The sequence below is a fragment of the Dermacentor albipictus genome, chromosome 1 (assembly GCF_038994185.2).
Source record: "Dermacentor albipictus isolate Rhodes 1998 colony chromosome 1, USDA_Dalb.pri_finalv2, whole genome shotgun sequence".
Taxonomy (NCBI): domain Eukaryota; kingdom Metazoa; phylum Arthropoda; class Arachnida; order Ixodida; family Ixodidae; genus Dermacentor; species Dermacentor albipictus.
The window spans coordinates 29,880,019-29,906,970 of record NC_091821.1 but is presented as its reverse complement, the minus strand read 5'-3'; the positions used below and the strand labels follow the sequence as shown (position 1 = coordinate 29,906,970).

At 45.6% G+C, this 26,952-nt stretch overlaps 1 protein-coding gene across 1 annotated transcript in view; it reads left to right on the top strand.

Moving 5' to 3' along the window:
- The window catches only part of LOC135906027 (neurotrophin 1-like), a 143,730-nt gene that overhangs the window by 96,092 nt on the left and 20,686 nt on the right, over positions 1 to 26,952 (top strand). Inside the window, exon 3 of the mRNA XM_065437169.2 lies at positions 17,640 to 17,861. Coding sequence (XP_065293241.1) covers positions 17,640 to 17,861 — 222 coding nt within the window. The remainder of the gene's footprint in view (positions 1 to 17,639; positions 17,862 to 26,952) is intronic.

Here is a 26,952-nt window from a genome sequence, read left to right as displayed (position 1 = left end):
GAAGCTCGAACGCCGGCCTCGGGCAGTAGGCGGCACGAGTAGATGGCGGGGGCATTCTGGCAGGGCAACTGGGCGTAGAACTCGGGCCCGTAGCCCGACTGCTCTCGTCCTGCCCACGGGCGCAGAAGCTCGAACGCCGGCCTCAGGCAGCTGGCGGCACGATCGGGTGGAGTGGCGACGCACAGGAAGGGGTTGGCAGGAGGCCCCGGTCGGGTGGCTCGGGTCCAAAGCCCGACGGCCCGTCTTCAACTCCCGGTCCGGTGACCGCCCTTCTCCTGGCGTCGCTTCCTGGAACTCTCCCGGCATCTCCCCCCTTCTGCCAGCGCGCCTCGTTTTTTCTTCCGCTCTAGCCAATTAGTCGTTTCAATCAATCATTGATATCAATCATGGATATCAATCATGGATATCATCACGGATATCAATCACTTAGAAAACACTGCTAATAGAGAACTAGAAAAACTAAGAAACTGATTTATGGACAACAAATTAACACTCAATACATCTAAAACAAAGTACATTATATTTTCGTCCAACCGAGTTAAAGTACCACCAATAACTTTGAAGATTGCGATGACAACTATTACAGAAGCTGAAGAATATAAATATCTTGGTATAACGTTAGATTCATCCCTTCATTACAGGGCACACATAGTGTCAGGATTGGGGGCTCAATCCCGTCGCTCGTAATCAGTTGTCAAGATTGGAGTCGGGCATTAATTAGATGGTAGCTGGCCCATGCCGTCTTCCAACTTATCCACGCTGAGGACGTTGTTGAAGCGAATGACTGCTTCTCATCGAGAACGAGGAATAGGGGTTTATTTACAGTATCTACATGCAGTTCATCAGTCTAGCATGACTGCGAGAGAAAGGTACACCTGTCTAACATGACTGCTTGAGAAAGTGCTGAGCAGCCGCACAAACGGTTTATAAACACCCGGTCCCCCCTCGATCCCAAGGTGACGGAAACGTTCGTCCAGGCATCGTAAACAAGCCGCCTCTCTGCGGGACGGGTTACACACACACCGCACAGGTTCACGGTCCGGAGCCGACGTCAGACGGACTTCGTAGAACTCGGGGCTTGTGTCAGGAAAGGTGCTTTTTATTCCCCGAACTGACCCCCGCAGTGCGGCCGGGTGCTCATTGTCTTGCGTCTTGGACGGCGCGTGGGAAGGAGCCTCGAACTACGTTCCCGCGAGCACTCCCCCGCTCGCGGCAGACCAGGGCGGCGGTGGCGGGCTCAGTAACGATAGTTGGTCCGCCGATCGCATTCAGTCACAATGGCGACGAGGCTAGAGCGTAACGGTGGCGTTCCTAGAAAGTTGACGCCGCTGTGGCAACTGGCTGGCAAAACTTGCACCTCAGCTGGGTCGTTCTTAACAGCGCCTCCACGTTCTTAACAATAGCAAATATTTGCAGCCGGCTCAGTCATGCATGCTTGACTTTATATCAGGCGCGTCAACATTTTCCCGCATGTACACTACGAATGACTTACTTTGGTATTTTTATAGCCATTTAACCTATTGTATTGAGACATGAGGGCATACGTATTCATCTTACCTAGATCCAGTAATCAAACTTCAGAAAAGAGCGCTCCTAATTAGGTCCTTCTCTAGTTGTACGGAACACACAGAACCGTTATTAAAAAAAACTAACATTATGCCATTCCTCATTGTCAGGGACTTCAATACATCGTGATCAGTTCATGCCATACTTTCGGACAATAACCCCCTTCCAAGTACCATTTTCATCACACCACACAGACACACGAGGACACAACTGAACAGAAATTTTAACATACCATCTGTTAGCAACTTGTACGGTAGGCGCAGGTTAGCTTACATTGGAATGAAAATAATAATAATAATATTTGGGGTTTTATGTGCCAAAACCACTTTCTGATTATGAGGCACGCCGTAGTGGAGGACTCCGGAAATTTAGACCACCTGGGGTTCTTTAACGTGCACCTAAATCTAAGCACACGGGTGTTTTCGCATTTCGCTCCCATCGAAATGCGGCCGCCGTGGCCGGGATTCGATCCCGCGACCTCGTGCTCAGCAGCCCAACACCATAGCCACTGAGCAACCACGGCGGGTCTGGGATGAAAATATGGAATAATCTTCCGAAGAGGATAAAAGAGCGCCCAAGATTTCCCTATGATGTTCATCATCAGCTTGATTACGCCCACTGCAGGGCAAAGGCCTCTCCCATACTTCTCCAACTACCCCGGTCATGTACTAATTGTGGCCATGTTGTCCCTGCAAACTTCTTAATCTCATCCGCCCACCTAACTTTTTGCCGCCCTCTGCTACGCTTCCCTTCCCTTGGAATCCAGTCAGTAACCCTTAATGACCATCGGTTATCTTCCCTCCTCATTACATATCCAGCCAATGCCCATTTATTTTTCTTGATTTCAACTAAGATATCAGTAACTCGCCTTTGTTCCCTCACCCAATCTGCTCTTTTCTTATCCCTTAACGTTACACCTATCATTCTTTTTTCCATAGCTCGTTGCGTCGTCCTCAATTTAAGTAGAACCCTTTTCGTAAGCCTCCAGGTTTCTGCCCCGTACGTGAGTACTGGTAATACACAGCTGTTATATACTTTTCTCTTGAGGGATAATGGCAACCTGCTGTTCATGATCTGAGAATGCCTGCCAAACGCACCCCACCCCATTCTTATTCTTCTGATTTCCTGTGATGTTAAGCACTTTATAATTAATTATCAACATGTTTTTATTGTAATAGTAACGGATCTTGCTATTATTGGTTTTTCTCTTACGCTATAACAAATTTATTAATATCATGTTAACAACAATATTAGCGGAATCTCTACCTGCAAATCACATTATCTGTTAACCTGAGTTGCAATGGTGTTTTGTATTCATTTGCATGGACCCAGAACTAGCAGGATTGCTATGGGCCCAGGTGATTTACAGCAACGGTTGTAATCATAAATAGAAATAAAGTGAACCGAACTGAACTTTTAGTAAAAGCCATATGAAGTTAACAAACAATGAAGCGAGGGAAAGCACAAGAGAAATTAAGATGTTTCTATTTGAATTTTAGATTTAGTGTTTGATGATGATTAGATGTGCAAGGAAGTTCTTATTCATGTAATAAATCAAAAGGAAAATAAAGGAGGTAGGGAAGATAACTTGCCACCGTTGGGACCCACTACTTCAGCATGAGGTTCTCTCCACCAATGAAGCTACGGCGACGGCATTCCCTCCATCCATTTTCTCTGATTATTTGTGAACATGTACTTATATCCTAGTCCTGGCAGTGCCAATTTATGGTCCTAAATTATGGCAGTGTTAAGCATGGTCGTAAGTGGCAGTGCCACTTACGACAGTGGGGACGGATAGGAAATATCAATTTAAACCTAGGCGAAGAATATGAAGTGAATCCTAAATTTAATCGTCAACCATAATTAGGATTACATTTAAAAAAAGAACAACTTTTCCTTGTACTTTCCTTGGCTTCATTGTCTGGTAGCTTCATGTGGTTGGGTGTTGTCAGGATTGGGGGCTCAATCCCATCGTCCGTGGTCCTTTGCCAAGATTGGAGTACGGCATGAATTCGAAGGTAGCTGGCCCATGCCGTCGTCCAACTTATTTATGCTGAGATCGTTGATGAAGTGAAGAACTGCTTCTCATCGAGAACGAGGAAAAAGGGTTTATTTACAGAAATTAAATCAGTCTAACATGACTGCTTGAGAAAAAGAGTAACAGTCCAACATGACTGCATGAGAGAAGTGACTCAGTCTAACTTGACTGCTCAAGAGAAGTGTCCTCAGCATTCGCACAACCACAGTTTTTATACACTCGATCCGCCAGTCCTACAACGCGGCGACTGTTCGTTTACTCATCACCAACGCGCCGCTGCTCTGCAGAACAGTTTACGTACACAAAGGCAACCGCGCTCTGATGCCCGACGACGGCGTTGGCGGGTGCCGTTCCGGGAACTATCGTTGCCGCTCGAGGGTCGCTCGTTGTTCCGTGCCACTCCGAACCGTGAGAAGCACAAAAATACGTCGTTCCCGCGGCAGCTTGTCCATGCGTGTCAAATCAGCTCCGCGTTGGGGAACTCCGGAATCATTGTTCACGCACCGAACTAGTTCCGTCACAATGTCGAAGGGGCTGGAGGAAGGCGGCGGATTCCAACGCAAAGGCCGCTTCTTTGAACGCCTCCCAGCTGCAGCGACGGAGAGGGAGAGGTGCGCGTCTTGCACCCCTTGTCGTAATCGGGTGGCAAGGTGGCAATCTTGCTTAGCGGCTCGCCATTCTTAACAGCGCCTCCATGGCCCGAAAAATCTCGACTGTCTAGCGCTGACAACCGCTAGGCAGGAAGAGAACGGCTGCTGGTCAGGGGGGGATTGATGTCTTGGCTCGCAGCGACCACTTGTGCATTGATGTCACCGCCCCAAAACATCCAACAAGGACAGGCAACTGCAAAATGAACCCCACAACACGGCTCTGCGCCGAGATGGCGTGCATTGGTCATCACTTTAGACTCGCTAGGCTTCAAAAAAAAACAACAACAACATAAGTGCGGAAGCAAACAAAAAATGCTGCATTTCGCTATGCCAATTTCTGAAGCAAATTCCTGCTGACACATTCAGCAATTATTGGAGGGAATTCTGCCAAATGAGAGGGGATTTTCTTCGCCTAAAGAAAAGCTAACACTAGTAACCTTAAAATTTAGGCGGGACCCTCAAACGTAGAATTCAAATTAGCCTGCTCAAACCATCCGCATTGCTATGCAACTTTCCCTTCTTATATCTAACGGAGAAGTTGTACTCTTGGAGAGTGAGGCTCCATCGGAGCAAGCGGCCGTTTTTGTGTGACATTTGATTGAGCCACGTCAGAGGACAGTGGTCGGTCTCGAAGATGAACTTCGCTCCGTACAAGTAACACGACAACTTCTGGGCGGCCCAAACCAAACAAGCGCATTCCTTCTCTGAAGCGCTGTAGGCTTCCTCTCTTACATTTAGTTTACGGCTGGCGTAGAGGATAGGATGCTCCTCGTTATCGTCGCCGACCTGACTAAGTACCACGCCCATACCTCTGTCGCTTGCGTCGCATTGAACTATGAATTCCTTTGTGTAGTCTGGCGCGCGAAGCACAGGGCGAGAAACCAATAGCGTTTTCAAACTTTGGAAAGCGTTCTCCTTGTCCTTATCCCAGTGTACGTTACTCGGTGCTCCCTTTCGGAGGGCGTCTGTTAATGGACTTGCCAATTGCGAGTAATTCGGAATGTACCGTTGATAGTACCCCACAAGTCCCAAAAATGAACGAAGGTCCGTTTTCGTGCGCGGCTGAGAAAAATCTCCAATCGTCGCTATTTTCAGCTCAGCCGGCCGTCTCATGCCCTGACCGACAACATGGCCCAGATAAGTAACCTGCGAACAACCAAACCTACACTTTTCCGCTTTCATCGTTAAGCCGGCTTCCCTCAACCGTGAGAACACCTGTTTGAGGTGCGATACGTGTTGTTCCCAGCTGTCCGAAAAAATGGCCACATCATCAAGATAAGGTAAGGCGAACTCCTGCAAGTCCTTTAGGACAATATCCATTAACTTAGAGAAGCTAAACGGCGCGTTCTTCAGCCCGAAGCTGAGTGCGAGAGGGCGAAAAGTGCCTACAGGCGAGATGAATGCGGCATAGCGGCTGGCACTTTCTGAAAGGGGAACTTGCCAGTACCCCCGCACGAGATCTATAGTTGAAATGTATTTAGCAGCGCTAACTCTTTCAATTCGTTCCTCAATGTTGGGTATCGGGTACAGCTGATCCCTAGTGATCGCATTTAACTTCCTGTAGTCAACACACGGACGAGGGTCCTTGTTAGGGGTTTCTACGAGTATTAGCGGTGACGTGTAGTCACTCTCAGCGGGCTCAATAACTCCCAACTCTAGCATGCGCTGTATCTCTGCCTCCATAATCTCTCTCTGTCTTGGAGACACCCTGTAAGGTTTTGATCTTACTGGTTCGGCAGAGGTCAGCTCAATTTCATGCGTTATCAGTTCGGTTCTACCCGGCCGATCGCTAAATCTGTCGATATATTCCCCTAACACCCCTTTTAGCTCATCTAGCTGCTCGGGTCTTAGAGCATGCGAGCTTACCGAGTGTTCTACTACTTCTTCTAGGCCGATTTCAGAGTTGGAGGTTGCCCTATACTCCTTAAACTTGGTACCAATGCCATCCGGCTCTTTGACGGTATAGTTAACGACTCCGCTCCGCTCTACATACGGCTTCATCAAATTACAGTGATATATCCTCACTTCCTTCCTGCGACCGGGCATTCTCAAAGCATAGTTGGTATCTGAAAGTTTGTGCAACACTTTAACGGGCCCGTCCCAGTGAACTTCAAGCTTGTTCTTTCTTGAAGGTTTGAGGATCATTACCTGGTCTCCGGCGTTAAACGTACGAAGCCTCGCATTCTTGTCGTAATAGAATTTGGCGTTCTTTTGAGCTAGCGCCATGTTCTTTCCGACTAGTTCTTGGGTTGCGCTTAGCCGCTCCAGTAAATTTAGCACGTATTCAACCACGGTTGGACTCTCCCCTCTTTCCTCCCACATCTCTCTTAACATTCTCAGTGGAGACCGGAGTGTCCTCCCATACACTAGTTCTGCTGGTGAGAACCCTGTCGCCTCATGTGGAACCGTTCGCAAAGCAAACAAAGTTGCCGGCAGACAGTTCTCCCAGTCCTCCTTGTGCTCGTTACAGAGCGCACGCAAAACTCACTTAAGCACCGAATGCCACCTCTCTACACTGTTTGACTGAGGGTGATAGACAGAACTGTGTATTAACTTTACCCCGCACTTTTGCAAGAATGTGGAAGTCAGTGCGCTCGTGAATACTGACCCTTGATCTGCCTGAATTTCGGCTGGAAACCCAACTCGTGCAAACACTGTCAAAAGCGCGTCTACTACTTCAGTGGAGCTGAGCTCTTTCAAAGGGATTGCTTCTGGAAACTTGGTAGCCGGACACAGCATGGTAAACAAGTACCTGTAGCCTGATTTTGTTTTTGGAAGAGGCCCTACCGTGTCTATTACAAGCCGTCTGAAAGGCTCTGTTATTAAGGGCACTACCTTCAGTGGAGCTTTCCAAGTCTCTCCTGGTTTACCAGAACGCTGGCAGGCGTCGCATGATCTTACAAAGTTTTCTACATCTTTGAAACAGCCAGGCCAGTAGTATTCCATAAGCAATCTTTCCTTTGATTTGTTTATGCCTAGGTGGCTGGACCACCCATTTCCACGACAAAGACTCAAAAGGTCCTCCCTATACTTAGTAGGTATGACTAACTGATCTAAAATCCTACCCTTTCGATCTCTGTAATGCCGATACAACAATCCTCCTCTCTCATGTATCGTTACGTTGCGCCTAGCAGTGCCTTCTTTAGCTGTGTCACGTAATTTAGCTAAGCTCTCATCATTCTTTTGCTCAGCTGCCAGTGACTCTCTATCCACGCGTAAGAGTTGATCAAAGTTCTTTGAGGCCGGTGATAATAACGACCCTGTCTCGCTTGTGAGCGCGTCTGCTTGCTCTTCCTGCAGGCTAGAACTCTGACACTCTAGTGCTACGCTCTCATTGAGCTGGTCAACTGGCAGGCTCTCCTCAACTGTTCTTTTGTCCCTCGGGCCTAGCTCGGATTCGGGTACTGAAGTTATTCCCTTTTCTGCTTCCGCTGAAGGAGCTTGAGCATTTTCAGCCGAAAGCGCCGCGATCTTACGAGCTTGGCCTCTGGTCAATGCCTGTACTATGCCCTCTCCCAGTTTGAGCCCTCTGTCACGCAGTAACTGATTCGAACGATTCGAAAAGATGTAGGGATACTGCAGTGACAAAAAATTGGAAACTGCAGCCTCAGTCTCTAGCTCCCCGAATGGTCCACTGATTTTGACTTTGGCCATGGGCAGACACACGCTGTGTTCTTCTACAACCTGTTTTATTCATGCTACTTCTCCGGTGAAGTCATCTACCATCACGTAAGACGGATGGACAATGTCCAGCGTGGCGGCACTGTCTCTTAGCACTCGGCATGGTTTTCCATTAACTTGCAGGTCGTGGAGATATGGACTTAAAAGTTCCATATTCTCATCTTTTTCCTCCACGTAGGAAAAAACTACGCTAGACTTCTCGCAGTTTACAGCTATATGTCCCAGTTTGTGGCATTTGTAACAGCGAATTGGTCTAAAAGATCCGAACTTTCTTTTCTGTTCTTGTGCGGTTTCTCCGTTAAGTTTCTCCTCGCTCTTTTCTGCGGGCTTTTCCGCCATGTCTACAGGCTTCGATCGTCTAGTTTGCGCACCCTTTTTGAACGGAAATGGTTTCCGCGGTCCATTTCGACCGTCCCAGTTTCCCTCCTCGGCGTTCAATTTTCTACGGGTTGCGTACTCTTCGGCTAATTCAGCCGCCCTTTCCACAGTGTTTACATTACCTCTGTCTTGCACCCACAGTTTCACAGCTTGGGGGATGGTTTTGTAAAACTGCTCTAGACACATGCATTCAATGATCATGTCTCTGCTGTCGTACGCTTCCGCGCTTTTAAGCCACTCGACTAGGTTGGCCTTTAAGCTATACGCAAACTCCGGATAGCCCTCGCTATCTTTCTTGCCTGTGCTCCTAAACCTTTGCCGAAAAGCTTCGGCTGAAAGGCGGTATTTCTTCAGGAGACTAGCCTTAACTTTCGCATAATCATATGCATCCTGCACACTCAATCTGGCGATTACTTCCGCCGCCTCACACGGCAACATAGACAGCAACCGCTGTGGCCATGTACTCGGACCGAAGTTCATCTTTTCGCAAGTCCTTTCAAAATTGCTTAGGAACAAGCCTATGTCGGTCCCGACCTCAAATGGCTTTAATAGCCTGTCCATGCGGTACGATTCTGCCTCACTTGATCGACCCAGAGCGCCTTCACTTCCCTGAGACAACTCCAAATGTCTGTTTTCAAGTCAAGTTGCATTTTTCTTAACTCGCGATCTTTATCGCGTTCCTCTCTCTCTCTATCCCGTTCCTCTCTCTCTCGTTTTTCTCTGTCCCGTTCTTCTCTTTCTCTTTCCCGTTTCTCTCTCTTTTTGAGAAGTTCCAATCCCATTTCAATATCTTGCTCACTGGCCTGATTGGAAATTAGCTCCAATAATTCCGATTTGAGCATTTCCTTGCGTACATCTAGGCCCAGTTCCTCACCAACAATCAACAACTCGTCTCTCAGCAGTGTCCTTAACTCCATGACTGCTGCTTTACTGCCTTGATTCTGCTCTCTAAATCTAGCTAGGAAAACACAACCTAGCTAACACACAACAATCTAGCTTCCCTACTGTTCTAAACAGAACAACCACAAAATGAAGCCTAGAGAGTCAAAGCAAAAACCAAGCACTCACCGCAGATACAGCACCATGTCGCAAAGTCCATCTCACCGCTGTCAGCCAGTTGTCAGGATTGGGGGCTCAATCCCATCGTCCGTGGTCCTTTGCCAAGATTGGAGTACGGCATGAATTCGAAGGTAGCTGGCCCATGCCGTCGTCCAACTTATTTATGCTGAGATCGTTGATGAAGTGAAGAACTGCTTCTCATCGAGAACGAGGAAAAAGGGTTTATTTACAGAAATTAAATCAGTCTAACATGATTGCTTGAGAAAAAGAGTAACAGTCCAACATGACTGCATGAGAGAAGTGACTCAGTCTAACTTGACTGCTCAAGCGAAGTGTCCTCAGCATTCGCACAACCACAGTTTTTATACACTCGATCCGCCGGTCCTACGACGCGGCGACTGTTCGTTTACTCATCACCAACGCGCCGCTGCTCTGCAGAACAGTTTACGTACACAAAGGCAACCGCGCTCTGATGCCCGACGACGGCGTTGGCGGGTGCCGTTCCGGGAACTATCGTTGCCGCTCGAGGGTCGCTCGTTGTTCCGTGCCACTCCGAACCGTGAGAAGCACAAAAATACGTCGTTCCCGCGGCAGCTTGTCCATGCGTGTCAAATCAGCTCCGCGTTGGGGAACTCCGGAATCATTGTTCACGCACCGAACTAGTTCCGTCACAATGTCGAAGGGGCTGGAGGAAGGCGGCGGATTCCAACGCAAAGGCCGCTTCTTTGAACGCCTCCCAGCTGCAGCGACGGAGAGGGAGAGGTGCGCGTCTTGCACCCCTTGTCGTAATCGGGTGGCAAGGTGGCAATCTTGCTTAGCGGCTCGCCATTCTTAACAGTGTGGATACAGTCGCCGGCACGCAACCTTCGCAGCAAGTAGTGGATTCCTTGTCTACATTCGTTCGGTGTGGTCTGTTCCGCTCACCAAATCTTTTAGACAAGCTGAAACGTAGTATCTGTGCAGGAAAGCGTACCCAAAGCCTCATTACTTGATAACGCACTTGGTCCTCGGGGCACAGCCAGTGTACGACAGGCCTTTGGTGCACACCTGGCAAATAATGTGCTGAAACATGAAACTCAGTGAGCCAGTTTATGCTAATAAGAGCCAAACTTTCCGTTTTTGAATATCGCACTGAAACCCTAGTGGCGTACGGTACGTGTGTGTGACGTCACAATTTTCAGAGTATTTTTTGTTCGTAGTTGGGCCTTTTCGGCAAGCTCTGTGGTTCCTTTGGACTACAACGTAGCCCTTTTTCACCGATAAACAACTAACTGGACCTGAATAGACACTTTCGAGGTCTATGATGTCACTCATGGTGAGCTTGTACAGAAAATTCAGGTCGGCGTCACCACTCGTCTATTGTTTCTGCGCCTTCTTCTAACACACTAGGCCTCCTGTGGCGGTAAGATCGAGTGTCCAGTTTGGTACTGCAGAAGCGTAATTTGCTAGTACCGCTTCACTTAATATTAATATTTTAGTCTAACTTTACTACCCTCTTTAGTATTATTTGCTTTCTTATATGCCACTACTGTTGCTATTAGCAATAATATCTTGACTTCTTTAGGAGGAATATGTGGCAGGTCGCTGCTATAGTTTCTACATAAGATAAAACACTCCTTCATTTCGATATCCTCGTACGTCGCGTGGCAACCTGTCCAAATTAAATGAAATAATCACAAAGAATGGTTGTGAACGACACTTGCTGAACGCCCCAGTAGTGAAGCCCTAGCAGATCGTCACTAACGACACAGAGGAAAACATCATAATTCTTTAAAATATATTTAGGGGAGCCTTCCTATATGTTGCATTCTCTTAACTTTCGTATACGTCACATGTGGAGCACAGACATAACTCAAAAGCTGTTAACGTTGCATGGGAGACAAATATTTTTGAGCGGATAGATACATGGCAGTGAGCTTATGCTAAACAACGGTGTAATGCGCAAGTACAGTCTGGAGCTTTTTAGTGTCATGTGCAGATTTTTCATCCTTGGTGACCAACGACCAAGCGCTGTTCTGGTTTCACATTTTATTGTCTGTGGTTGGCTATTTATCCTTCAGCAAAGCACGTTTGTTTTTGTTCAGTGGAATTTCGTGGCATGCATGGTGTTCCTGCGCTATTATCCATAATTTTTCTCCGTCTTTCCTATTGGAGAAATGTAGGGGAGGGGTTGATAGAACACAGGTGCCCTCACGAAGTCGCTCGTCTGCACGTCTAAATAAGTTATCGCAGACCACGAAATGGGGAGTTCGTTGGCACGAATCCTTGATTACCTGTTCAGCGTGTCGCAAGATTCTCGCGGTTACTCAACTGCGTAATTAAATTTCCATGGAGATTCTGCTTCATTTTATTTATGCTTTCTTACAAACAAGGCCCGCGTCTCTGCGAACCTGTAAGAGGGCAAAAGCACTCTGCGGGCAGTAACTTCTGTGCTGAGAAATTAAATCCCCTTGAACCGTATTGGCCCGCCCGCATGCACCTCCTTCGAGCGTATTTAAGACTTTAGTTTCGAGGATCGCCGTAGGATGAAAATGTGGGCACTAAGTTTCGCAACGAGAAACTGCATATGCAAGGTAGTTACGTCTGTCTGGGTGCGGTCTTCCAACAAACCTGCATGTCTTGCAACCGGTACAATTAGCAGAAAGCGAGCACTTCTACACTCTAAAAAAATGTACACCCTTAAAAGGGAATAAGGGTTTAAATCTGCCTATAACTCACGCCCTTATATTCAAAGGTCTGTAAGCAGGTCACTTGACCGGAGAAACCTCAGTAGCGCCTTCACAGTAGCGCTGGCACACCATGGTCGTCTTCTCAGAAAGCTGCCGCTCATTGAGGCGTACCAACGCCGTCACGAGTGACTGCCTGTGGGAGCTGTATAGCGAGGACAATGACAGAGGATATATTTGATTGTTTCCTGGCTGCCGCTACTATCACAGGTAGCTCTGTGAGTCATTCCGATGCGACAAGCAAATGCATTCGTGAAAGGCACTCCTAGCCATAGTCGACAGAGAACAGTTGTCTCGATTCGGGATAGTCCAGATGGAATGAATAGTTGGGAGGATGGATCCAGGGGGTGTAGTCGAGTATGCCGGAAAGCTGGCGTGTTCCACATAAATCGTGCTGCACGGTGCATACAAGGACCATCTCCAGATATACACTGATGGCTCGACAACTGTGGATGGATCTACAGGAGCTGTGATCTTTCCAGAAAAGCAGTGACCACTCAGTTTAAAACATCTCACCGGACAACGTCGACTGCTGTGGAGCTTGCTGCACTTCGCAGCGCACTTCGCATGATCCATGAAGACCTACCTCGAAGATGGAGCATATTCACCGACTCGTAGGCAGCCCTGCCTTGTTTGCTATCCGCTCTACGTCGTTGACCACAAGATCAAGTTGTGCTAGAGATAACGCATTTATATCACCAGCTAGCAGAGAAAGGATATGAAATCACTTTTCAGTAGCTCCCAGGCCACTGCGGCATCATGGGCAACGAAAACGCCGATGAAGTTACTAAGAGGGCTCACGAAGATGCCGTGAAGGAACTCATCCCCTTATCAAGAACTGACGTAGCAGCAAAGCTTCGCATACTAGCGCATGATCGGTGGTCCAAAGGAAGGCAGTCCCTGTATAACACACGCATGTAGGACAAATTTTTCGATGGTGGGAGCCGAAAACGAGGTTGTTGCAGCTCCCACTGGTGGCGAAGTGTACACACACACACACACACACACACACACACACACACACACACACACACACACACACACATATATATATATATATATATATATATATATATATATATATATATATATATATATATATATATATATATATATATATATATATATTATACATTAGACATTAGACATCATACATTAGACATTAGCAGATTAGACAATTAAGTGCACATGTACATCACTTAGAATATATATATATATATATATATATATATATATATATTCTAAGTGATGTACATGTGCACTTAATTGTCTAATCTGCATGTGCCCATCATCGTCCTTTTTCTTGCCTTGTTCTTCTGCCCAATCTCGCGCAGCTGCTCTGAAATAGAAACGTCGTTCACGTGGAGCAACTCGTATCGTATGTGCGTTGGACTCCGTATACGCAGTCAACTCTCCCCTCCCCCTCCTCCTGCTTCTCCCCTCTATAAGCCATCCACGCGACATGCACTGGGTGATCTGATTTGTTAACTGTGGATGAAAAACAAGGGACAGTGGAAATGCATTACGTTGAGACCGTGTCAACGTGGTCGACATTGGTGTGAACCACATTCAAACACTGTCTCTTTTCTCTGCTTTTTATTGAAGGCTTGTGATGGTGTTGTATGAAACGCGCACAAAAATAAAAACCGAAGCAACGCGAAAGCATACGTAATAAATCTACAACTCGAAGAAGCTAAGCGTGAAAGTAAATGTAATATGTTTGAAATGTGGTGCTAATCTTCACCCGAGAAATGAAAAAAAAAACGAAGTGTGATGCAGTTGCTTAACGCGCACTGGTAGTAGGTGAGACTTTAGTCCTTGGTGAGTTTGGTGTGAAGCTAACGCTTTACCACTGCCTTAGTGTTGCGGAGTACGAGAGTGTACAGCATACTATATTTTGCAACGCACCTCGAAGATTGCGCATACGCGTTCAGCCGAGAGAACTAGTGCGATCATTACGCGGCTTCTATACAGCCGGAACTCGAGCAGACAGCGTGGTATTAGACCTGCTATTTTCTCTTCAGCAACTTGTTTCCACCTACCAATTAGTGGCTGCAGCTATAAAGCGTTTAGTGTTCTTTCGCAACGTGAAGTACCATATAGCGCTGAGCCTAGCAAACCCTCAAGCATGTAGGAAAGCGTGAAGATCGAGGTCGTCAGTTTGCCGAGCGTTCTATCTGTACGATTGCATCGCGCGAGAAAAGAATTCATTTTATAAAACGAACTTACAGACCCGACGCTCTGTGGGAATCAGCGTTATGCAAGGAATTTTGCTGATAACTGCTATCTAACGTCATTTGGGGTTCCGCAGAGTGTTACCAGAAGGCGCAACAAGCTTTGCAAGGTGAGCGATCGTGTGTGACGACAACGGCAAGGTAGCGGCACGGCGATCGTATGACGACTGAATTGTTGTACTTGGGTGAAGAAACGCCACAAGCTGTTCCGTTAAGTCGGTTCTTCATGCGGTATAATGTCACAACGTCTGAAAGCGCTCACAAGGAAACTATGGGGGGCAAATGGCGCACGATCTCGCAGAGGTAAGCACATTGTTGTGATACGACGTGACTCATGCGTCGACGATATCAAAGCGCTAGCTTGCACACGAAAAAAAAAAAGTGGTAAGGTTGTTATTCTCGGGTACCGTGCATGCGTCTGTCACTTAATTGCTGGAACGTCGGGTTGCTGCTCTGGGGGACGCTGGTTCAATCCCACCATAAGAACGCTATTTTTTTAATTGAAGAAGCCCCGAACGATGAGAGGAAACCTACTTACCTACTTACCTACTTATCTGCCCACCGCGAAGTGCCTGGTAAGAGGGAAAGAATGATTCGCATTAAAACAACAGCGGCATGTTTGTGTACGTACAACGGGGATGGAGGAAAACGCGATCACTATACAATGCGTTGTACCGACACAATAATAATAATAATAATAATAATAATAATAATAATAATAATAAAGCAATGCGAAGCAGCATTGCTGGAACAAACATAGTAAAGGTGCAACGAGGACTGAAACAGGCGATTACAAGAATGTATAGTGTATATGTTTAAAAGAAGTGGATGGAAGCAATATGTAAGCCATGACTACGTGAGAATTCGTAACCATGGCTGCAAGAAACTGCGCGGGCATCCAAGTCGGAGCCCTTGTGCCAGATCGACACGCTCTGTTTGATTTTTCAGCTCATTGTTGTGGAAAGATCATGTCCAGTGCCTCGGCCGCCGTTCAAAGCGTAATTATTCGCTTCATTCTTGCGTGATATCTACTTTGCACCACGTGCACATTGTCAATCAGGTTTCACGCCCGCAGCATAATTACCGTACAGGGGGCGCGCTGAAGGAAGTTAACGTGTTTGGTGATATTACAAGAGTGTGCCTTTCAAGTGTACGCCTTTGCATGTAATCGCGCTGTAACCATAACGTTTACTACGTCGTTAAATTTCGTTCGGGACACGGATATCGATGACCACCTTGATGCCGGTGAGGCTCCAACAACGATTATTGATCGCTCGCGTACTGCGGACATTCGGAGCAGACGACGCCGCTTTCAGCTAGTCGAGTTGCACCAGCGGCGATTGAAAGCAGAGCCGAGGTCGCGCACAATGTGTCGCATGGCAGGGGACCGCGCGCGCCTTGTGCGCGTGCGAGTAAGCGAAACATTTTATTACCACAACCCCCGTACGGAATGTGAAAATTTAGAGGCCAATTTGACGGCTTCGTTGCTTGGTCACGCAGGATACCGTAAGTATGGCGGCTAGCCGGTCCCACTCATAATCTACGCGTGTCGCGACGCGCCACCGGAAGACGGCCTGAAGGTCTGGTAATCGAGATCCCCCTTGGATAAAGGGAACGTGGTATATGCGTGGTATGTGTTTGTATTTGTTCGCGACGAAAGTTGTGCCCTTGCGGCGTGTGGTGTCGGTGGGAAGTGAGAGAATTCAGCAGGGAAAGCAGTCTGCTCCTTTAGGTGTTTTCGTCGAGCCTTGCAATGGATGGCGCATTACCCACTTGGTTTCAGCGTCGCTGAGGCGCGTATTTTCGCGATCCATGGTGTGGGTGCTTTTAATTTCCTATTACAATATATCGGTGTCCACGGAGAGGCTACTCAAAAAAGACGTGAACACGGGGATGGGCTGCTTGTAGCACGTAAGATCATGCTTGATTTATGCCGGTATTGCGTTCTCGGAGTCTCTCATGGCGCCTTGGCTATCGGTGCGAATTGTAATGGAGTCGGCAGTGCATGTGCTGCTGTAGCATTATGGGTTCTGCTATGGTTTGCGTCCTTGCGGCTGTAGCGGATGGTATACGTATGGATGGCGTTAGATTTTGCGTATCCTTCAGGGACTATGGTTATGGTGGTAGAGATGCCTTCGCTGAAGGCAGAGTTTGCAAAATAAATTTCTTGTGGCCGGGAAAAGAGGTAGAGAGCTCTCTTCTCAGGCGTCTTTGGCATCCATCATCGGGTCCATATGTCTGCCTTTCGTGTTAACCGTGACCGGACGACTAGTGTACCACGAAGATGGCTCTCCGGACAGAAGAAGGGGGTATGAGCGTTCAACTGTAACCTGTGAACCACGACTACTGAATTTTCTCGCTTTGGCTGCTTGAAGGTTTAGCTTCAGCGGCAATTGCTAGCTGCTGACGGCTAACCGTCTGGGCAGTCAGTTCTTTCGCTCATTCATTCTCCCTGCAGGCGCGCGGTCATGGCGGCCATCGCCAATCCCCGTGCGCCCCGACGACCCCCTACTAACGGCGAACTTTCTTGCGCTTTTTCTTGTGCCATAGTAGCAACGATATGCTAAGTCGCATATGTGCACTATATGATTAGAGTCACTATAGCTATGCCGCTGTAGTCATGAAAGAATCGGTTCGAACGTTTGTCTTTACCCCCTGTTTTACCTCGCCTAAATAAGAGTGCATGAACACTTACTTCGGGAGAAAACGTTATTTACGTATGTTAAGTTCTTGCACTTCGGGAGCCGAATTCACAAAGCTTTTATCTTGTAAGTGCTGTTTCCTATTGGCCGGCCGCGTCCGCGCGCACCACGATTGCCTGGCATCCGCTTTTACGAGAAGTTATAGCGTATATCTACTTTCTTTCAAATACGGACAGTGGAGTGTTTCAGTTTTCGCAGCTGGAGAGACAGAGAACATTTATCTACACAGAAAGCAAGGTTATTTCGCTAAGTACAACTGTCCGTGCTTTTGCGATCAATTAACGTGCTGTTACGAGTGCTGTAGCTAGCTGACACGTCAGTTCTGATAATCCCGCTGCAGGACAACGTGTCTTTTGCGCGACACGATGAAGAAGGTAAAGGGGAGGGAGGAAGGGAGAGGTAGCTTTGTTTAAACATCCTCAGAACAGTCCGCCTAAGAAATATTCCCACATACGGCAACACCCCTCGCCCCCTCTCAAGAAGGAAAAAAAGTTGAGTCGCTTGCGCAGACTCGTTGCCTTCTCACGAACGCTGAGCAGCCGCGTGGCGGACGACTCTGCTACGCCGAAGGCCCTTCCTCATTCTGGCGCCTGTCTCCATTGCAGGGAGATCATACGGAACGTGCTGCAGAGCCTGAATGTGGATCTGAGTGACAAGGAGATCCTGGCGCGGCAGCCGCTGAACCACGAGGACAGCATTGACCAGCGGGTGTGCCCGACCAAGCGCAAGACCATCTATCCCAAGACCGCGCGCAGCGCCGACCACGAATGGCTGTACGTGGTCAACGACGTCGAGTACGCCCAGGCCGTCACCATCGAACTTTGCGCGTGAGTGTGAATACGCGTAGCCAAGGTGGCACCAAACAAACAACTAAGTGGAAGACTGCGCCAAGTGATAGTGCCGCTCGCAAAGCCTGGCGATTGTGCATGTACGACCACGTGCATAATGTTTACAAGTACGGAAGTCACGAAAGTACCGAACTCCCTCGCAGGCCTATAGACAGGCATGATCAGGGGGATGTATATGGTACTTTTTCTGCTTTTTTAGCGTACCTACAAGTTTTGGTAACATTTCGCGCCTCGCAGCTTGCGGCGCTCACGAAGGTTCTCTTTTCTTTCTTTTTTCCGTCAAGTTTAATGAAGTACTGCGATCAGATATAGGCCCTAAATCTCTGCCGTACTGCACTCACGACCATCAGAGTCACCCCCGCTTCCAACGGCGGTACACTTAAGTTTTTGAGAAGAATGCGCGGGTTACGTTTCTCCCCGGTAATCTTCTCTCGGACCCTCTCAGGGACGTTAATCGAACATTGATAGCGGAGTAAGGATAGAGGCGGGCGTTCGCCCTAAGGCACCCGCACGCTTGCAGAGTACTTTCAATTTTTGTTCCACCTACGCTGAAATATGGCGCAACGCTGATGGCTAACGGCCGTTGTCGAACGGCATTAGGTGTGTGCCCTGTTGCAGGCTCAAGTCTCTAGGCCGGTGAGCTGCACGTCTGTCCCGAGTTCCAGACAAAGTGCGAAAAGAAGATTAACGACTCGTGATGTACGGCCTCGCTTTGTGCGCCTACGCTATATATATATATATATATATATATATATATATATATATATATATATATATATATATATATATATATATATATATATATATATATATATATATATATATATATATATATATATATATATATATATATATAAATTTCTTTATTTATACGTGAGGGAGCGCTTTGTTCCCCGCCCTGCGTGTGTATCAGATGCTATCCGAAGTTTTTTAACTACGGTGTAGTTGCAAAAGTTTAGAAATTAAAAGAAAATTAAATAATTTCACGTGATGAGCTTAAAGCAATCGCGGACCGCATTGCGTGCATTTATCGCAGGTGAAGCAGGCTTCGAGTTTCATCGGCTGCTTATATACAGCCTTATTTATTTATTTATTTATTTATTTATTTATTTATTTATTTATTTATTTATTTATTTATCTATCCATTTATTTATTTATTTTATGCCGAAGTTTTCTTCCAGAAGAAGTACACAGAGTGACGGCCTGGGCCTCGGAGCGAAAAGCTACGAAAACAGTTTTGAAAGCATCCGAGGACAAGAATAAACAAAACACAAACGTTGTGTCGCGTGCGTGATTTCGACAGCCAGGTACCACCTATTGTTTAGGCTTAACGGCACGCAACTTCAGATTAATAACTGCATCGCAGCAAGAGTTTGTTTCTTTAAGAACGTGTTAAGGTGGAATATTTTCCAGGTCCTAAGCTCTTTCCCGAACGGTGGAAAGTAATTAATTTCGACCACCTGGGGTTTTCTGAGGCGCGCTTAATGCAGACGGTAAGCCCGAGCCCTTGTGCATCTCTTCTGCCGCGCGTAAGAATGCGCGGCCGGTCTTAATTCACACTGGCGCGTCCATAGTGCCTGCTGATGCTCGTGCGCGGATGGCTCGTACTAAGCAGAACAAGCGCTGTACTAACTGAGCCGCCGTGGCGAGGTGGAGTCGTGGCTATGGCGGATATCGCAAACTGTGCGATAATCGTCCATAAGCTCTCTAATTGACAAACTCATCTTGAGCTGATCATTTCAGCAAATACGTTTCATGTGCGTAATTGAAGCTTCTCAGTGACAAGTAATTTCTACTGAGTACAAATTCTGTGACTATGCTCCATCTCACCAACCGTGGCCTCCAACCAATTCAACCGTCGCCACCTCTCTTCCCTGACACACCCGCACCTATACCTTCTTCGTTATAGGCCAACGCGATCTGTAGCTTTCGCCGCGCCACACAAAGTTGTGTAGGCGGGCTATATTTCAAGATTTATTTATTTTTTGTTAGTTAGTTAGTTAGTTAGTTAGTTAGTTAGTTAGTTAGTTAGTTAGTTAGTTAGTTAGTTAGTTAGTTAGTTAGTTAGTTAGTTAGTTAGTTAGTTAGTTAGTTAGTTAGTTAGTTAGTTAGTTAGTTAGTTAGTTAGTTAGTTAGTTAGTTAGTTAGTTAGTTAGTTAGTTAGTTAGTTAGTTAGTTAGTATTTCCTACAGCGCCAAGAAGGCATTATTGTAGGGAGGTCATATTGCTTCCTGCACTGAATAAAAGCGACAAACATTGCAATATATACGAAATGGCCAGTGCTATAAACGAATAACATTGCTCCAGAAGAATAAAAAAGAACTCAGAAAGATCATCATCGTATCACCAGCAGCAGCTTATTTTATGCGCACTGCGGGACAAAGGTGATCTCCAATGCCCAATATATTCCGCCCCACAAATTCACTGATGTTCTACGTTGTTTTGTCCCGCAGTGTGTAAAAAACGTTTTCGAGGAAACTAATAAGTGGAACACTGGCCTCATAATTCCTACAAACAGACACACATGTCTGAAGCAGACTGGACTTCACATCTGCAATTTCCAAGAGTACTCTTAAGTTATTCATTGAAATTTCTATTAGTGCAACCTAGTTAATGAAGAGTTTGTCAGCGATTAATGCAGTGTTGTTGATGTTCCATGTGCCTGTGCCTTGTGCCTGTACCACTGTTATTATTCTCACTGTTGTTGTTGTTGTACCTGTGGAACTGCTATTGATCTTGGCCAGCAAATATTAGACGGCCGCCGCTGGGACAACCAGTTATAGTTTTGCAGCTGTTGATAGCTGTGGCAACCACTGAGTGCTGATTCATGCACTAATACCTCTGTCCCACGGGTAAACTTAAGCGCACTTTGAGCCAGTGTACTTCGCCGCTAATGTCATTCGCAGGCTGCCACACGGGAATGCTTAGTGACGAAGCATGTTCGCCGAACACACTTCGCGGCGGCGAAGAGTGTAGCCTCGTTAGAAATGAGTTTTTTTTTATTATTTTCAAACACTGTTGGCCGGCCGTAACAGCGTGGGTACAGCAAATTTGCACATAGCGTAAAAAATGTAAACACTTTACAAACGTAAATAGCACATGAAGCAATGCATGTTGGAAATACAATGCAAAACAAATAACCCAATACAAATACAATATTCTCGCTAAGAAATGCATGTTTGTAACATTGTGACATTGAAATCGGAAACAGCATAAAGGTAGACTATTGTATGTATTTATAGAATCGTATGACAGTGTTTGCAGGACACAACTAAAATTCAATTTCATAAAAGATTTTTATCGCGTTCCTCAAAGATTTTAATGCTACTTGACTGCAAAACAGACGCCGGCAAACTGTTCCACTCTTTAATCGTTTGCGGAAAAAATGAATAAGCGTTCATGTCCAGATATGCTTTTGGAATTGAGAACATGCAATGATTGCTTGACCTGAAGTTTCTAGCCTGCCTGGGAGCAAGATAGGGTGCGGTTTCAATATTGAAGTGGCCTTTTGATAAGAGAAAAAAAAAATTTAAGTCTAGCCAACTTCCGCCGTTGAGCCAGTGGAGGCAAATCAAGCAATCGAAGCATTTCGGAAACAGAGTCAGTACGATAATACCGGGAAAGAATGAACCTTGCAGATTTTCTCTCTATCTTCTCAATGCGGTTTATTAATCCTGATTGAAACGGATCCCAAATGACACTGGCATACTCTAACGTCGGTCTAATGTAAGTTAAATATGCAAGTATACTTTGACGGGTGTGGTTGCTAGCTTTAATTTTCGGCGAAGAAACCATAATTTTTTTTCTGCAGCTCCACAAATTCTGTCTATGTGTGATTTACAGCTTAAGTCTTTCGAAATTGTTAAACCTAGGTATTTTATCGTTTCAGCTTCGGTTAGAATTGTTAAGTTCATCTCATAATTACACTCAATAACTTGCTTTATTTTGTTTGTGATTCTGAGCATGACTGATTTAGATCCGTTAATTTTCATTTTACTTTTTGTGGACCAGACTTCTACAGCTTTAAGGGCTTGACTAAGTGACGCCTGATGGTTTTGGTTATTGATTTCACGTTAGTTAGAAGTAAGTAAAGTAATATTGAAAGCGTTCAGAAGTACATTTAATAGCATTTTTTGTAATTGCTAACGTTACAACAGCTAAAGACTACTCTAGCTCTCGGGCTGTTTACAAATGTATGCTTTGCTTTCGGACTCCCGAGCGCTGTCGCCACCGCCCTGAAAGAACACTTTTCTTTCTCGTGTATAGCATCACGCCGCCAAAATGACACTCAGTACGTTGAAGTGCACTTTACTCAAAGTGCACTTTGCCCACGTGACAGGGATAATAGTGTCACAAGCGATCTTTAGCCGAAAAAAGCAACGTCGGCCTATGCATAAACTATTTCGGAAAGCTTTTTCCTTTCTGTCTTCTTAAAGTACCTGTGTTTCGTTATCCTTGCTTTCTCTTTTTTCCGGTAGGCTGTTTTCTTGCACTTCACAAATTTTCGGTGATAGCATACGATTAGCAAGCACATACGGAAGCCATCCCCCAAATTTTCGCCGCCCCAAGAGTAAGAAAAAAGAAAAAAAAAGACATCACGCTTTTATTTTATATTTTTAGTAAAACGAAGAGCAGTGTCCGATCTACACAACAGCGACCGGCTGCAATCATGAGGCGATGCAGCTAATCAGTTCGCAACATGGTAGTCTTGAGCTTCCTTATTATCAATTAGGATGGAACACCAGTGACCTTTGAGCAGTGCATGTGTGTACCAGCAGGGTGCGTGCGAGCACCGACCTACACGGAGGCAACATGTATGGTATTGAAAACCGACACGCGCCGGAGTACACCTTAAAGGTGCACTGGAAAAAAAGAATGGCCTGTGTCTTGCGTTGCGCCGTCCCCAGCATTCTTGTTACAGGAGCTGCAGTAATTGTAGACACGAGTACATAGCAATGAACGCTGAAAGCTTTTCGTCGGCTAACAGCGGCACAGGTCGCTTCCCAGTTGCGACCGGCAGTCACAACAGCGTGCTTGGAACCCTGTCATTGATGACCGGCTTTTGCACGAAGAGCTAAAGCGGGCTCAGCTCATTCACTTTCAGTGTGGACACAGAACACACACCTCCGATAATATAAAGTCGCAACAACATTGCCCCTTGACTCGTTTTAGCACGCGTTTACGGATGCGGAAACATAGGCGTCAATAGTACTTGCAAAAGAGCTTCAGTAAGAGCCTACCCAAGTAGCTGTTACCAAAACTCTATATAGCTGCATTCTGTTCTCCAGTGCTATCGCATTTAAGCCTATTTCTTTTACAGAGAGTAACCCGCAACCGGTATTTCTTTTTTTTATTTTCTTTTGTCTTTCATTTTCAACAGAGTTCATTGGATCAGAACCATATAAATATTCACCCCTCGGTAAATTTGTTACCTATTAAAATGTAAAACTGAGAAAAAAATACGAGCATATATAGAAAACAAAATGTCAGATATATTCAATTTGAACTAGGGGGTTATCTCTGTCTGTTCGAAATCAGCATCATTCGGTTGCTCTGTGCACACAAAAGCCGGTCGTGTCTCGACTCAGGAAGCTGACTTTCTATTATTTTGATTATTTGGAGTCGAGGCACGATCAGGCGACTGCGTCTCTCTCGGATGAACGTTTTATTCATTTTTTGGGGAAACAAGCTCGCGCACACGTAGACGCACAAAACAAAAGAAGTTTCGCAAAAATTTGTGAGAGCTCTGTGTTCCTTTTAATATTTTATCTAGCGGGCCAGAACATGAGCAGCATTTGTTTTTGTTTTATTTTTCGGCGAAGGGCATTCAGCCCTTGGCCGTAAAGATTCATTCCAATCACCTGGGTTTTTTCGTTGTCTGGGAAACCACTTAAATTTAGCGGGGCCGTAACGCTGCTTCGCTATCCGGCCGGAAAAATAGTTCCAGCTTTTACTGTTTATTGCTGTCACGCGAGTTTAGGTGCGAGAAAGTAACGGGCCCGCTTCTTCCCCTTTCACTCTGGAACCCTCTTTTTTTCCCTCTGTCGTGTTTTTTCATTACTTTCCTTGACAATCTTGCGCCTTCCCTAGCATTTATTTTTCAGACACGTCGAAAACGAATGGCTGCTGCGTCAACAAATAAGGCGGACCGCCAAAATCCTGACGAATGGCTTCTCGGCCATATATTATTACCGCCATCGCACCACTGACACTGGTCGATGATGATGATGATGATGATGGTGATGATGATGATGATGATGATGATGATGTCCCTCTTTTGTGGCGCGTACCCTCTCGGTGAGATGGGCCAAGAATTCGGTGGCAGGAAGTCGCTTAAGGGAATTCTTATTGGAAGAGAAGAAACGCAAATTAACGGGAAGAACAAGAAGAAATACCGGAATAACTAGAATATAGTATAGCTACAAAAACTACCAAGGCAAGGGTTTTTCTTTCACTTAAAAATTAAACGCTGCGCAACAAACATCATTGTGACTGTATCCTAGCTAGTGTCGAAGCCCTAAATCATAATATACCGCAATACTTAATCCTAACTCAATCTTGCATAGTGGAGTTTAGAGTAATGTCTTTCTCTGGTTTGAATATCGTCGGCAGGACAAAAGTGGTTTATTGATGCAGTTTCCTTACAATAATGGCATAGAGGGGACACCATCAGACCAGCTCTGTGTAAACAGAAATGCAGTTGTGGTATTCAACAGCGTAATCTGGTGTATGTAACTTCTAATTTCCGAAAGCGCACCTCTGTTTGTTCCAGCGAAAGCGGAGATGTTGGAAGTCTGGAGATGTTGCAAGCGATAATTTATTTAAATCATTTTGTAGGCAACATTTCCTGTATCTCGATGCAGTGACATGAGCTGTGTTCGATAATATAGGAATCAATTAAAGGTCTACTTAGAGACATGCTGGCTAATAAATCTGCCATTCCGTTTAAGTATAAGCCGCGGTGGCCTGGTACCCTTTGACTAATTTTTCTTAAGGGACTAAATTTTGGAACACACTCAAGATAGTTGTATTTGTTGCCGTGGAAAGTGAACATACCGATGAAGAATGTGTAGCTACGACAGCTCAAGATTCATTGGCGAGAAGCTTGCGTAGTGCTAGAACAATCGCTAATAGTTCCGCTATGAAAACAGGCGTATAATCCGAAAGACGAATAGAAAAGGATCAGCAAAGAGAAGGAAAGAAAATACCTAAACACCACTGGCGTAGAGAAGGCTCGCGGCGCCAGCCTTCTCTTCTGACACAGAAGCATCTTGTTTGTTTCCAGGTGAGATAGGTAATCTTGTGATTGGTCATTTAAATAGCGGAATGACGTTAGTAAAAGATATGTGGAGGGGGCGGATATCGTCAAATTCAATCTGAGGGCTTATATTGCATTCACTTGTTGGGTGAATACGTTGAATCGTTGCAATGAATGGCGTTAGCTCTGCCTGAGGGGCGCGTAGTCTGAAGGGTGCGTAGTCGCGACCGGTAATTATTAAAAAGTATACTTGGTTCTATAATGAAAACATACTATGATATTTAAGGAAAAGCGTAATTTTTTAGGAGCTTTTCGATTGCGAGAATCCGAAATCTACTTCTTAAACATGGTATTTGAGCCTCTATATGCAGTGTTTTCTTTTATTGTATGGTATTTAGGAGATGTCGCCTTTAATTGGTGTCGGCTACTCCTTTTCACACAGGGATTTAAAAAATAATAAATCATAATAAATATAATGAAATCATAACTCAAATTCCAGTCACATAAGTACACTAATGCCACACTATAACTTAAATTCAACTCCAAATCATAAAAACACGAAGTGCAGTCGCTTAGCTAGACTAAAATCAGGGCACATAAGAAATCACGGATTAAATTCTTATGAAGGTACAAAAAACCAGGCATTAGATTGCCCGAAGTCGGGTAAAAGAAAAACCTAGAATGCGCTATTACATTTAAACACTCCACTCAATACTTTCCGAGGATACTGCTCGCTTCTAGAAATATTTGAAGGCCCAGTAACGCTTGTCTTTCCAATGAATATGTTGGCCAACGACTTAAGATTTGCCTGAGGTTGAGGTGCCTGCGATCTAATGCCACTAAATCAAGTGCCTAGCGTTGTCTGTCTGTGTCGTGTGGCGGACATTCTAGTATAAGATGCTATACACCTTCATCAGCGCGGCCAGAAGTGCATTCCGCACTATCAGCTCTTGAAATTTTATGTAGAAAGTGTTTTGCGTACGCGGTACCGAGCCGCATACGGTGAATGAGCGTTTCAAAGGCTCTGGTTGTGTTTAATGTGGACATGATTTTAAGTTAAAAGGATGGGTCAATGTGAAGTAAACCTGAAGATTTTGAGTTATGATCAAACCGTGTCGTTCTGCAACCACGGGCTGAGTTCTGTCTTAGTATGTGCTGCAATTTGTCTTGCGTTAGAGACAGACCATATATAGCGTTATCAACATGCACCTTTCCAGCTGCCTTGTGTGCTGCAATATTCCAAGGATTATTGCAGTGGCTAGGTATCCACTGGAACATTACTTTGTGATTTTCTTCACTTGCTTTTGTGAATCCCATTAGTATCTCGTTAGATAACGCCACGTTTTGCGAATTGCTGATGCCATTATGAAGTGACGACAAAGCTGCCTGGGAGTCACAAAGGATGGCCCAGTGTTCCCGTTTTTGCATTGAATTTATGTAGCGTAACAAAGACAATACTGCAAAAAGCTCTGCTGTTGTTGATGACGTCGTGTGACATAGTTTAAACGTTTGTATTTGGTTCCATTCTGGAATGACAAAGGCAGCTGTAGAAGAATTTGTTTGGCAAGAACGATCTGTATACGCTTGAACATAACCAGGGTATCGAAAGTATATCTGGCAAAACGCTAGTTGTTGTGCTGCTATCATAAACATATCTCGTTTGCTGAATAATTCCCTCAACTGACAGTTCAATTTTTGGAGCGAAAAGTCGCCATGGATGGTAGGAGGTATCTGAGAACCAAAATTCGTGGTGTGGTAGTTGATGTTCGCCCCGTTTCTCTCAATTAGTGCACTTGCTAGTGGGTGACTTTT